General features: G+C 38.3%; 1 protein-coding gene across 1 annotated transcript in view; it reads right to left on the bottom strand.

Annotated features, from left to right (window-relative positions):
- The window catches only part of ADSS (adenylosuccinate synthase), a 40013-nt gene extending 25606 nt beyond the window's left edge, over positions 1 to 14407 (bottom strand). The window contains exons 1-3 of the mRNA XM_029229829.1: positions 14125 to 14407; positions 1009 to 1111; positions 147 to 215 (exon numbers count right to left, since the gene is read on the bottom strand). Coding sequence (XP_029085662.1) covers positions 147 to 215; positions 1009 to 1111; positions 14125 to 14307 — 355 coding nt within the window. The 5' untranslated portion in view covers positions 14308 to 14407. The remainder of the gene's footprint in view (positions 1 to 146; positions 216 to 1008; positions 1112 to 14124) is intronic.
- Positions 14408 to 14745: the final 338 nt, after the last annotated feature.

Genomic DNA, 14745 nt, shown 5'->3' with positions numbered 1-14745 from the left:
TTGTCCTACAATAATCTGCAATGTTAAAGTAGAAGACAAAAATGTTAAGTTTTTCTGGAATGAGAGCCCAATAATACTTCATTAAAAAAACAACAACAACAAAAAAAAAACTGGCTGCCAGACAAAGCAGACTCATTCTTTCATACCTTTTCCTTTTTGAACATTTTTTTCTGCTTCCTCAAACAACCCAGGTAGATGAATTACCACACCATTTCCTAAAAAACAAAAACCACAAATAAGCAAATCCCAAACTTAAACATCTATATCTATAATATAGACATACATCTTCAATAACCCTTTATCTAGAATAGTAGAAGAGTGAGGCACTTTGATTAGGAGGACATTCTAATTTATCAGGGAGTTACCACAGAAATGGTTCCAAGTTTTAAACGGTAGTATGATGTAAATACATAATAGAACATAATACACAGAATACAAAACACTAAAACTACACTCAATATAACTTGAAATTTCTTTGAAACAAAGTGAAACTATTATTTTGAAAGAAACTAGTTATATAGTTTTAGGCAAACTGAACCAGATCACAGTCTTTCAAACTGGGGACTCAAACCTATTAGTGGCCATAAAATCAATTTATTGGGTTGTGATGAGCATTTTTAAAAATAAAAGACTAGAAGAGAAAATATCAGATTGCATCTTATAAGCGTTCAGAACCAATCAATGAAACACAGACCTCTTGTATTTCTTACTATGCTTCACAGTGTTTGGAAAACTAATTTGATGATCTAACACTTTGTTATACAATTAAGATTGCCAATGATCAGAAATAAATGCAAAGTAATCATTCCAAAAAAGTTATTAGTGCTAAATGATCTAAATGAGTTGTAAAACAGCCAAAGTTAGGTATATTCCAGAAGGTACCACTGTCAAGATTAATAAGCAATAAATGAATCATTTGATTAGAGATTAAATAAGTTTAGATTATGAAAAATAAACACTATTATCAATTGGGGAAAAAAAGTCCCTAAATTCAGTTTATATACTTACCAATGAATGCCGTAACATTAGGATTAATTATTCCACTAGGTAAAAGGTGAAAATCATACTCCACAGAATCTACAACAACTGTATGGCCAGCATTATTTCCTCCCTGAAATACAAGATTGGGAAAAATGAACCTGACAATAAATATGACAAGTAATATATCTCCTTCCAAAGTGAATTAACGATCTCCTGCTAAAATGTCAATAAGGCAACCCAAGTATTTGCCTTATTGTGAATACTTATTCTTTACAGGCTTTACAATAGTTTGTCTATCCTCTCTCCTTTCCCTACTTGAATGGTTATTCCTAACAGGATCTGGAAATTGGAGAGTTCAGGTTTCTGGAAGATAGGAAGACGTATCCCTTTTTATTTTATTTTATTATTATTATTTTTTGGCTGGGTTGGGTCTTCTCTTCATTGCTGCATGCGGGCTTTCTCTAGTTAAGGCGAGCGGGGGCTACTCTTGTTGGGATGTGTAAGCTTCTCATTGCGGTGGCTTCTCTTGTCGCGGAGCATGGGCTCTAGGCGTGCGGCTTCAGTAGTTGTGGCACGTGGGCTCAGTAATTGTGGCTCGTGGGCTCTGGAGCGCAGGCTCAGTAGTTGTGGTGCACAGGCTTAGTTGCTCCGCGGAATGTGGGATCTTCCCAGATCAGGGCTCGAACCTGTGTCCCCTGCATTGGCAGGCAGATTCTTAACCACTGCGCCAACAGGGAAGTCCCATATCCCTTTTTAAAAGAGAGAAAAAAGCGAACAAAGTACAGGGAACAATTAGTTTGTTATTCTGTTTCCGGCACTATGTGGAACATGTAGCAATCTAATTAATTTTCCATGATATTTATCTTAAAAAATCCTTAAAATAGAAAAATCTATCCAGTTACCCTAACTTGATATACATATTCATATAATTCTCATTGTCCTAAGAGTGTGTCAAGCAACTTTGTGACCTAAAATTATTATTCTTACATGGACTTATCAACGAGGATATCTCCCAAGTAAATCCCTCAAATATTGGTTATCCTGGAGAATGATTTTTAAATTTTAAAATCAGTCTCATGAGTTTGGTTAGTGACCGATTCCTTGAATCTGCTCATCTCTGGCTAAAGTAATACACTGGGTCAAGGAACCTCTAAAGCTGAGAATCATAGCATAAACCCATGGTGAAACTTCCACTCTATGAAACAAAATGTGAAGTTGAATTATAAAAATTAGGTACAAAGGAGACTGAATATTAAGTGACCAGATAATATTTCTAAGTTTAAAAAGCATGGGGAAAAGACACAAATCAATTTGATTATGTTTAAACTTCTACACAATACTAACAAAAGTTTTAAAATAAACAACAAACTAGGAATATATTTGAACAAATAAAAGGTTTAACAACATCTTTGTGGGACATTTAAAAAAAAAATCAAAACGATATCTCCTGAGGATGACTAGTTTAACTTGATCACAAGGCTATTTGACAAATGTATTTTACTTACTTTTACCATCATCATCATGAATTCACAAAAATGCCAGAAAAATAGGTCCTGCAAAAAAATCTTCAAAAAAGCAAATACTTATTTACACTGTGTTTTGCACTGTACAGAGCAAAGAATTCCTTGCTTAAAGACTAGTGTATGTCGTGTAAATTAAAAAAAAAAAACAAAAACAAAAAAAGACTTGGTGGTGGTGGCCTATAGTCCACAAGATAACAGGCAGATGACAAGACATAGGAAGGACAGAAGTGGTAGTGTTAAGCAATACCTCCTTCACTTGATACCATCAAGGCAACAGGTGAATATTTTTCACTATTTATTTTTTGTAGGCAACATCTGCGTATGATACAAAAGGCACAGAAGGATGCACAATAAAAAGTGAAGTCCTTCCCATACTCCACCCTCCCCTTCCCTGCTACAAGGCTGCTGTTACCACCAGCTTTTTGTGTCCTTCCCTAAGTAATTTTGCATATACAAACACATTTATACATTGTTTTATTCCACCTATACAAATGGTAGGAAAGATACACACCTGGGCAGCTTGCTTTTTTACTTAACAAATCTTGGAGCTCCTTCCATAACCTTGTAAACAGAACATCTCATCCTTTGAACAGCTGCACTACATTCCTTTTTATATGGACACATAATTTATTAAACTGGTCCCAAAGAAAGACATTCAGATTGTTTCCAACCTTTTGTCATTATTAACAATGTTGCAATACACTTCCTGGTACACACTTTACTATTATTTCACACTTGGCAGGTTTATCACCAATCCTGACAGAATCTTAAAACATAGAATATATTGATCTTAACTTAGTCTTTTTTAAATAACTCACAGGACAATTCTTACTTGGTTTTTACAGTTTTCCTTTTACTCTATACCAATATTTGCCTTTTTATCACAACTTTTTATGATTTAGGAAACATCCCCCAACTTTTCAGGAAAAATCTTTTCAGAGTATGAAGCTCACTAAAATTTCCTCAAATCCTAGGAAAGTGTTAATTTGTTATTATAACTATTTACTCTAAATTGTTATAACACTAAATTTAATGAATTTGTATTAAATTGTTAATAGTATTGGTGACTTTGAGACAAACAACCAATAAAGCATTATTATTTAAGCAGAACCAGTTTTCTTTTTAATCCATCATTTGCTTAATATAAAAAACAATCTACTCTGTAATTTTGATGTAGACCTTTAAAGTAAGTCTCCTTTACACAAAGTTATTTTTACAGATATACTAATCATTTGGTGAAATAATTTACACAAAGTTATTTTTACAGATATACTAGTCATTTGGTGAAATATTAACTCGGTTGTTCTTGTGTGTAACAAAGCCTACTACTCTCTTAGATAATATCTTACCAAGACAGGAAGTAATGATGGAAAGATAGTGGCTGATATGTTTGTTTGTTTGAGGCAGGTGGTTGTGATTGGCGATAAATGACTTGAGGGCGATAAATTGCTTTAATTCTTTGAGTCCTTCCAAGTTTACATACAGGTGGTGGTTCAGGCTGGAAAAGTTCAGCTGCAGAAGGCTTGAAATCACACTTTAGTGAACAGCTTGCTCACTCAAACATTAACCAAGATTTTTCAATAACCAATGCCTTATTAAGGATTACTATATGGTTTAAATCCCATTTAAATTGTTTGACTGAGTAGGAAAATATGGTTAAATAAACCCAAGAATAACCCTAAAATTTTCCTATTAAGGAGTTAGGGGAGAAAATGTAAGTGCTTATTAGTATATTCAGTTACTAGTGCCCTAAGAGGGAGTTGGGGTATAATAGCTTCTAATCTTGAAACACTCACTGTGCAGAAAACAGTCCTGAGGTGAACTGAGAAGGAGCTACTCACAAGGAATTTCTTGACAAAATAAATCTACATATATAAAATAAGTTTGAGTATAGGGTCATTTCACCAAAAGCCCCTGATGAAGCTTCAAATTTGAAGTGCCTACTTGGACACTAACCTAAAATACTTATAAATTGTGTGGAATATACAAAATTCTTGGGAGCTCAGGAAATTGTCCTGAAACAGAGGTCCATGGAAAGATCACATGTTATTAGCAGATAGCAAAACAAAGAAGTTTCAATAGGACCACCACTGCCAGCCTCACCCAACCACCAATACCCTCTACGAAGTTACAAGGGCAGATACAGTCCTCCCTCCATATCCACAGGAGATTGGTTCCAGGACTCCCACAGATACCAAAATCCACAAATGTTTAAATCCCTTGTATAAAGTAGTGTGGTATTTGCATACAAGCTACGTGCATCCTCAAGTATACTTTAAATCATCTCTAGATTACTTATAATACCTAATACGACGTAAATGCTATGTAAATAGTCGCCAGCATGGCAAATTCAAGTTTTGCATTTTGGAACTTTCTGGAATTTTTTTTCAAATATTTTCGATTGGTGGTTGGTTGAATCCTTGGATGCAGACCCCAGGGATATGGAGGGCCAACTGTACTCTGAACTGCAGGCTCCCACATTTGTGATGGAATGCTTCTCACATGGGCAACTCTATGTAGTATGTACCAAGATAAGTAGCAAGGACATACCTGTTTAATTATGCTTAACAATTCTCCTAAGTAGCACTGGGAAGGCCAGATAAATGATGGGAGCTAAATATATCCTTATTTCTACTGATACTTTCAACAGACTCCGCAAAACAAATTTGGTAAACTATCCTCCCAGATACAATATTAATCACATACTAATAGTTATATGTAACTACCTCTTGCTGCTTTGCTAAATTCCCATAACACTTATGATCCCAGTCATTCATGCAGCATTTAACAAATATCTCTAATTATCATAGCTGTATATTTTATACTACCTAACTAAAAAAACAAATATGTTCAATTAATTGTTATACAAACAAGGGGCTGTGGAATAGTAATTAATGTTGTTTTCCAGATCAATTATTATCAATAGAGAAAATATTTCTCAATGAATCTCAGATGTCTTAACTTTTGAACATTTTTAATTTTAAAATATCCCATCTAAAACCCCAAGAAGCAAACCAACCAGTGGAGCCCAAAAGTGGCTGCATAGTGTGTGGCAAGTCTCTTTGAGGAAAAACCTAAGTTTATAATGCCTTATATGATATTTTTTCTTATATTAAATAACAAGAACAAACGTAAAATTCAGTGGGGATAGATGTGAGATGATCTTTAAGTACAAGGGCTCACTACTTCTTTGCTTCCCCTGCAGTGACCAATAAAGTTCTATGACATTGTTAGTACTTCTTTGATATGGACTGATTAATTTTAGGAAACAAAACTCTACAAGTCTGAGACAATAAAGCCATTCTATACCCTCCCAAAAAAGAATAAATGCAAATTAATAGTATTAAAGTAAAGAATATATCAAAAAAAAGGAATCCAGTCATCCAATCAGCACTCACCACAATCACAAAAACATCCCCTAATCTGGTGTTTATTTTACCTATTTTCTTTGACCATTATTCTTACATTAATATTGAATGTAAATATTAAATAAGCTTCCTAATGACCAGGAAAAAACTGTATCTCATTGAAATAAATTAGAACATTATGATGGGGGCGGGGGGAGCAGAACTAAAATTCTGTATTCTCAAAGATGAAGAGCAAAGTTTCTTGTATATACTCTTAGTTTTTAAAAACCAATACAGCTAACTCTCATTATTTTAATTATAGTTAAAATAATAATAACCTATTTAACACCAAACATTCTTCCCTCTAGAAAAGCACTAGAGGTCTACAGTGATATTAGAAAACAGTTTACAAATGAGAATCACCCTGAATTAATGTTTCCTCATTTCTTAATTTTCCCATATGAAATTAACTGTAGGTCAGCTATACCTTTTGTATGTTCAGACCCTCTGCCTCCCTACCCCCTCACCCCTTACTTTGTAAATCATAGTAATCATCCCCTCTGGCCACAGTAATTGATCCAGACAGAGAAACCTGATCCAAGCTTGAGCCAATCAAGCTCCTCTCTCTTGGGAATTTGATTTTCAGAGTCAGAGATGGCTATCACCTAAGGGAGCATCCTAAAGGGAAAGGCTGCCAGTTCTGGCTGCTGAGATCCCAGAAGCTGTCTGCCTTTGTCTCAGGCCACTCTAAGGTTTAGCCATCTTGGTCTTCCTTTAAACATACTGGCATTTTGCTTAAGACAATCTCTTTCCATTGCTCGCAGACAAAGAATCCAAATGATTCACAAAACAAACTCATTGCAACACGGTATGTATACAGCTGGCTCTCTAAGTTCACATCTTGTGCTAGTAATAACTGAATATAAAATGATTAACTTATGTACACCTGAAACTGTAAATCAACTATACTTCAATTAAAAAATGATTAACTTCTAAATTTTAATATTTATACTGTCAAGAACAAACCTCTAAAACATGGTACTGCAGGATACAGGGATGATATAATATTATTTAATATTTAGTTATTTTGTAACTGTTCTCTTAAATATCACATAAGGCATTACAGACTTATGTTTTTCCTCAGAGACTTGCCACACAATACGAAGCCACTTTTGGGCTCCACTGGTTGGTTTGTTTCTTGGGGTTTTAGACAGTATATTTCAAAATAATAGTATTTAATTCTTTTATATTGTTTCCATGTGTACTTTTTTCCCCCCAATTTAATTTTAAACTTAAGAAAGTCAGAAGACAAGTGTTTTAAAGTTTCTTTCCACCACTCCTCAGAACCAGAGGCTGTCAAGCCCAACTCTAGAATAAAAGTTTGGATCAGGAAATGTTGATATGTGTAAGTTTCTAATTAAGAAGGTCCAGGAGAGATTTTTTTAAAAAAAGAAAAAGAAAAGAAAAGAAAAGAAATTTAAACTGGAACAAAACGACATTAGTCTGCAAAAGTAACTCCTGAGTCTTAACTTCTTAGTTTGCTCCTAGGTCTTCCTCTTCCCCAAATCACTCTGGCAACTAAGTGAGTTTCTGCTGGGAGAGGAGATGAAGGCAGTGTTACAACCTGAAACAATGATGTCTCTTTTTAGCAATAGTGTTGTGGGCTAACAATTTCATGCACATAGCCAAGAGGCATTTCTCGGGCCACTTAGGCCTCTAAAATAGTATGTGTCTTCTCTTTGTCTTCTTTTTGCTCTGAATACATGAACACTGTACAGTAATCACAGAGCTCAAAATGAACATCAATCAAGAAGTCAGAGTAAACACTATGGATTACAGCAGAGCACAGCAATGCCTCAGACCCCATGACTTTGAACTATTCCAGCAATCAAGAAAGTGTTCCCACTTCCTACCTAGTCTTCAAGCTTCTTAGAAACCTAACAATCTTTTGAGCTGGTGCTTATTACCTGTGCTGTTTTTCTTGGTAAACACTGAAAGGCCTGTGTCCCTTTCCTGATGAAACACTTCACTATTTGCCAAAACTAAAACATATCAATCTACAGCAATAAAGCAATTATAAACAAGGATGACTGTTCTTTTATAAAAACATTCATATAATTGCAATTAGCTTATGATTTCAAAGTAGAGCAGGTTTAAGTTACTAGCAGTAAGTTGATCAAATTAAACTATTCAACAGTAACCAGACACACTAGATAGGAAAACATATACAGGGTATCTGAATTTCTTTTTAGCAAAGACATCCAAGTATACTGCTCAGTTATCTCTTAAAGGCTTACGGTATCTGCTTTACCTTACAGTATTATGGTTACCTTCCAGTTTCATACACAGATAAATGTCACACAAATGACAAAAATCTCAAGTACCCTGTATTTTGTACCTTAAATCACCATTATAAAACAACTTCTCACAATGAAAATGGAACGAGGCATTGCCTTGGAGGATCTCAGGTTCCTTATTAAGAAGCTCTAGACTCTAGGTACCAAACTCTAATATACACACTTACTAAACAACGGTCAGAGATGACCAGGGTCATAGGAAGATCAGACATGCAAGCAAAAAATGCATAAACCAATAATGTTGTGCAGCTCTCTAAATGCTTGATAAAAATTCACTTAATCATTACATTTATGGAGGTATTTTCTTAAAACACATTGAAATTGAACTGCAGATTTCAAGTCAAAAAAGTTTTCTCTCATGAATAAAATTCTTCCTTTAAAACGGTGTTTAAAAGCTGGACACAAAAATCCCATTTTTAAAAATTTCATGGGACCTCTTATTCTTTAAAGAGGAATTTTATTATATTGAATTAAATATAATTAAAAGTTGGTCCAATGTAAAGAACCATTCCGTCTTGGAGCCAGAGTAGCCATGGGAACTGTCCTCTATTTACTGTTCTTTTCTTTTCTTTTCTTTTCTTTTCTTTTTCTTTCTTTCTTTCTTTCTTTCTTTCTTTCTTTCCTTTCTTTCTTTCCTTTCTTTCTTTCTCTTTCGTTCTTTCGTTCTTTCTTGACTGAAGTATAGTTGATTTACAGTGTTGTGTTAGTTTCAGGTGTACAGCAAAGTGATTCAGTTATACATACATATTTTTTTAAAAAATAAATATTTACTTATTTATTTTTGGCTGCGTTGGGTCTTCATTGCTGCACATGGGCTCTGTCTAGTTGCGGCAAGCGGGGGCTACTCTTTGGTGCGGTACACGGTCTTCTCATTGCGGTGGCTTCTCTTGTTGCGGAGCACATTCTCTAGGTGAACGGGCTTCAGTAGTTGTGGCTCGTGGGCTCCAGAGAGCAGGCTCAGTAGTTGTGGCACACAGACTTAGTTGCTCCGTGGCATGTAGGATCTTCCCAGACCAGGGACGAACCCCTGTCCCCTGCATTGGCAGGCGGATTATTAACCACTGTGACACCGGGGAAGTCCCATACATATATATTTTTTTCAGATTCTTTTCCCCTTATAGGTTATTACAAAATATTGAGTATAGTTCCCTGTGCTATACATACTTACTGTTCTTTTCAATTGCTTTCCCCAGACAATACTGAATACCTCAATATCCCTTTGACGTTAGATAAAAGTATTCTAATATCACCAGTCTTCACTTATTGGTATGTAGCTCAACCACATTAATCTTTGGTGTCAAAATCTGACCTAGTCCCCAAAAGATACTATAAGTAGATTTGTATTCAGTTACAGTAAGTAAGCTATTAACTATATTATCAATTTACCAGTTCACTCTAGATTTGTTCTAGGCAAAAGTTTTTCCTAGAGATACTTAAAACTAACAAACTAACCCACCCGTTCTCACCAAAATTAAAGAAACAGAATAATATCGATCTGATACTGAGATGACCTCATATAATTTAAAAAATATATGCCTCAAAAATAGAGATAATGGTATATTATATACACTAATACAATAAGTTTAAATAGTGAACAACTTGAGACATCCTCATTGACCAAACTTTGAGATCTACTACCCTCAACAAGGAAAAACTATTTACTAGAATCACAGGGCATTCAACTGAAATTTGCTGAGGAAATACACAAAAAATGATACAATTATCAGTTATCTATTTTCTCATAGATACAAGAAATAAGTCTAAAATAAACTAGTAAGCCTCTGAACATAATGGTACGTGAAAAATACTAGCTAAAAATACTACTTAACAAATGTTAATCCAAGGAAAGTTGGGGATTCCACATTAAACTCATGCCAATAGTCAAATTGTCTAGGGGTATGTTAAGATAATACAGGAAAGGGCTAAACTACTGAATTCACAGAAATTTCTAAGGGTGATCCAGGTCACCCAATAAATATTTGTTGAGTATTTACTTCCTCTCTGCCTCACACAGTACTAGATGCTATGGAAGAAAGCAAAAAAGGAACAAGTCCTCTTTTTGAGAAAACGTACATTCTAGTAGGGAAAACACAGTAATCTGAGAAAGCAGGAGTTAACCAAGTACACCACACACTGGTATACACTTATGTAGGCACCTGGGAAATACTACACATAAAAAACAATCCTGATAGGAGACACAGAAATAGCAGTTGTTATAACACTGGAAGAATGGCTTACCTTAAATGCTAATTCTCCACCATCTTCAAAATTATGGGAAGTGGTTTAGAAGATAATTTTAGCTGTATAAGGTCAAGGCATTAAAAAACACTGAAATTATTCTCTTTTAAATTATCTTTCAACCTTTCTGATTATTTCAAGGAGAACGCCTCAGTTGTGGCTGGTATGTCTTTTACATTTCTCTATCACTTGCTAATAGCTGGTTTCAGAGCCTTCAGCAAATACCAGCATCTAGCTATAAATTAACATTTTTTTTCATTGTGTTTACTTTTATGGCCAACTTTATATAGCAAGTGACAGGATATACTTTCCCTTTGTAATTAATTTTAGTTAATATTTTCTCTTTATATTAACTTTAAAGCCCTGGGGAAAAAACACAAAGAAATACTCTTCTACCTATTCCTGATTACAGGCAACTTCATGCCTGTAGTTGTAGCTGAGACTACCAAGCTTTACTTTCTCCAGAACAATAAATAAGCCCATGCTTAAGGTCTGGTATAAAGTACAATAGTTAAAATCTCTGTAGTTTCTACTCAACAAAATAAAGAAAATAAAGAATAATAGTTTATGTTGAGAGTATCTGGGGAGAAAAAAAAACAGTAATATTCTCCTCATAAAACTATTTTTGTGTTGCCAGGAAGGAGCCTTCCTATTCCCATACTTTAACCCTTCGAAAAACCTGTACTAGTCCCCTTCTCTATCCCCACCCTGGGAAATACTTGTTTAAGAAACAGTTGTCCACTAGACTATAAGCTCCCTGTGGGCACAAGCCCTGCCTTTTTCAGCTTTTAACTCTGGGGCTAAGTGGTCCCCTGTAGATATTCATTATGTGATTGTTGGATGAATGAACTGTGCCAGGAATTGGTCCTATACTTAATTCTTCTTCTCTTTTTCTTAAAAGACCTATCGATTTAAAATTAAGTCATCCTTTCATGCAAGTCCTACACACTTATTTAAGGATCTAGTGTATCTAACAAGTTATAAGTAACTTCCTATAAATCTTGAATCTAAAATACAGGTCTTAAGTGCTATGATGATGAAAATGCCACTAGCTTTGCATATATTCTTTCCAAACAGGCATTTTATATATTAAAATATATAGTTAAATGCAGTGTCAGCTTTTCTTTTTAAAAAAACTGTATTTTTACTGGAAAAAATTCCCTATTTTATGATTCCATTAGAGATACATTATGTGTATACCACTTCTGGAGAAAGACTGTATAAAACCTGAGATTATGGCATGAATATGACAAAAATATACTGCTTAAACTCTAACAAAGTGCATATTATTTTCAATAATACACAAAATTTGAATCATCAAACATGGCAATTCAAGCTCAAAATGTCTTTCCTAAAGTTGACTTTTCCCAGCTCTCTATACATACTTATTAAGAATTTCATCATTCCATAACCATCAATTTTATAAGTCAGGAGAACTTCACTAAGTAGATGTCAGCTTACTAGGACTGACCAGATGATATAAAGTTACCAAGGTGAATCACAAGGGATATTCTTAAGTCTACTCATTACTTATCTGCCTGCACTAACAAGACATAAGAATCCTTCTAATGATGAGCTCTTAAAAGGCACTAGAAGAATACAACACTTTTTAAATTATATAAGGAAGGTAGTAAGTCAAAACTTTCCCGGTGAGTAAAGTCTGCCTAACAAGTCTGCTCAAATGTTTCTTCTCTAACTTCAGCTAACATTTTGTTTGTTTGTTTGTTTTGCGGTGCGCGGGCCTCTCACTGTTGCGGTGTCTCCCATTGCGGAGCACAGGCTCCGGACACGCAGGCTCAGCGGCCATGGCTCACGGGCCCAGCCGCTCCGCGGCATGTGGGATCTTCCCAGACCGGGGCACGAACCCGTGTCCCCTGCATCGGCAGACGGACTCTCAACCACTGCGCCACCAGGGAAGCCCTCAGCTAACATTTTAAAGCCAAACTTGGCTCCTTCTCAGTCACTTCTCTCTAGACTTTCCAAGGGCATCAGATCAGATTGGTCCATGACCTCCTTCAAGACTACTTTTTACAGTAACACAGTAGCACCTTCTCCAATCAACAAACTAATTCTACTACGTTTCAAAGGGATGTTAAAACTGAGGATCTTTCAGAATAAAGGCAAAATGGTCACATTCCCAAAACCTTCTTACAAGCCATAATGTAGCTGAACCCGAGCACTACTATTTCTGTGTAAGGAAGATGTCAGAAATGACAGTGAAGTAAATAAACAGGTCTCAGCCTCTCTCCCCTCCTACCCAGAAAGAGTTAGGTATATTTTCATACTTCTTTCCCCACAGCACAGCCAGATCTGATTTTAAGACAAAAGGAAGGTGAAGGCCAGCCTTCTGGAGCAGCTCCTAAGGCAGTGTGAGACAACCCCTTTAGGGGTGTTATTAAGTAAGGTATGCGTGTTGCCAGAGGGGTGGAGGAATAGAAGGCTGGAAGGGAGGTGCTGGTGGTGGTGCTAGTGGTAATACTAAGAGGCAACTGGTGCAACAACTGTCTTAACCAAGGAACGGGTAGGATGGATTTTTGCACGCAAAAAACAAGATTTTTATTTAACTTTTGATGTGCCTACGATTACCTTTTCTGCATGCTCAAATGGTACTCAATTTTAGGTAGAAAACTTCCAATCAAGTGGGCCTATGAACTTGTTAGAATGTACACAGCATCATTATATTGTGCCAGGTAAGTTCACGAAGAAGAAGCATTCTTGCAACCTAAACAGACAGTGGTTAACTTCAGATATTACACTACCATTCGTTTTGAAAGTAGTTATTGCTCAACTATTTCGAATTTTAAAATTGGTAACAGTTATCTAAGAGCCTTTACAAAGGCCTAGCCTCTAGGCTGCTTCAAAGCAAACGACAAATAGGAAGAAAGCTTACAGTGAAAACCACGTGTCTCCCGATAGGAAGTACCTTACCATTCCATTTCCCGAAAGTTCACTCTAGATGTGAGCGTAACACTGTAAATATTTCTAAATACTAGATTTGACACTCGTGTATTTCACTTGCCTCAATCGTAAAAGAGCTGGGTGGGATTCCCACCTCTGGGACCAACATGTAAAATTAATCTCCCCTTAGTATACCGGGTACCGAGTAAAAAAACCGGGGACACTAAACAGTCATCAAACAGCCCTAAGCCCCGGAGGTGGGTTCTCATGTCAACAAAGTGGCCCGGAGGTGGCAAAGCTCTGCAAGCTCGGGGCCTGCAGGTGGGGGAGTGGTGAGTCTGGATTTCAGGGCGTTTCGGCCCACTTGGTCTCCCTGAGCGGATGGGTGATGATGGGGAAGGTTTTGCGGCCCCGTAGGGTCTCCGCCCGGAGTCGCCAGCAGGCCTCGGGCGGTAGCTCCTCAAATTCGAACAGTAACCCACCTCCACCCCGGCCTCAGTCCTGGGTTTGAGCACTTGTCCCCAGACCGAGAACTGCAACTCCCCAGGCATCGCGCATCTCAAAGGCTCCCCGTCAAGCCGCATCTTCCTCCTGAGCCACCCCGAGCCCTCAGCCCCAGGCCCCAGTGCAGGGGTCTCCGACCTCCCGCCATTTCTCCACGTCGCCGCAGCTCATAATAAGAGGAAAGAACCTCAAGGTGACACCTTATTTTGGACGGTGGATGCGAGTTCTGGGCCCGAGCTCAGGGGCCGGCTTCCCATCAGAGCCCGGCCGCCTCACCTGGCAGCGGCACACGATGTCTGCGTCCTGCGCCAGCAGATCCACCACCTTCCCCTTGCCTTCGTCGCCCCACTGCGCGCCGAGCACCACCGTCACCCGGTTCCCTCCGGGCCGCGCCCTGGGGCGGCCGCAGTCGCCGTTGGGCAAGGAGGATGCCGCCGGGTTGGTCTCTGCGAACGCCATGGCTCCAGAGACGCGAGGAGAGCCCGAAGGGGACGCGGGCGGGCGGGACTGCGCCAACTGAACTGCTCCGCGGCCGCCAGCCACATGCGGAGGAAGAAGGAGCCAGAGCCAGCCCGCCCCCGCCCCGCCTGCCGGGTCGCCACCCTCCCGCCAGGCCCGCCCCGCGCTCCCGCCGCCCTCGGCGCGGGGGAAATCAGGACCTCCCGGAGGACGCCGGCCTCGGCAGCACCGCCCCTCAGGAAAAGACCACGCCCCTTCCACGGCCGGGCGCGCCCCTCCAGGGCGAACCGGGCGAGCGGAAAGGGGCGGGGGCGGGGCTTCGAGCGCGCTTCAGCCTCAACGCCCCGCCCACCCCCCCTTCCTCCCGCTTTTCAAACTGGAGAGGCGGGGAGGTGTGTGCCTGTGCGTCAGACTACAACTCCCGGCAGCGCTCTGGCG

The sequence above is a fragment of the Monodon monoceros genome, unplaced genomic scaffold (genome assembly GCF_005190385.1).
Source record: "Monodon monoceros isolate NGI ecotype Baffin Bay Population unplaced genomic scaffold, NGI_Narwhal_1 Super_Scaffold_18, whole genome shotgun sequence".
NCBI lineage: Eukaryota > Metazoa > Chordata > Mammalia > Artiodactyla > Monodontidae > Monodon > Monodon monoceros.
Note: the sequence above shows the minus strand (reverse complement) of the source record. Positions and strands in the feature narration are given on the sequence as shown.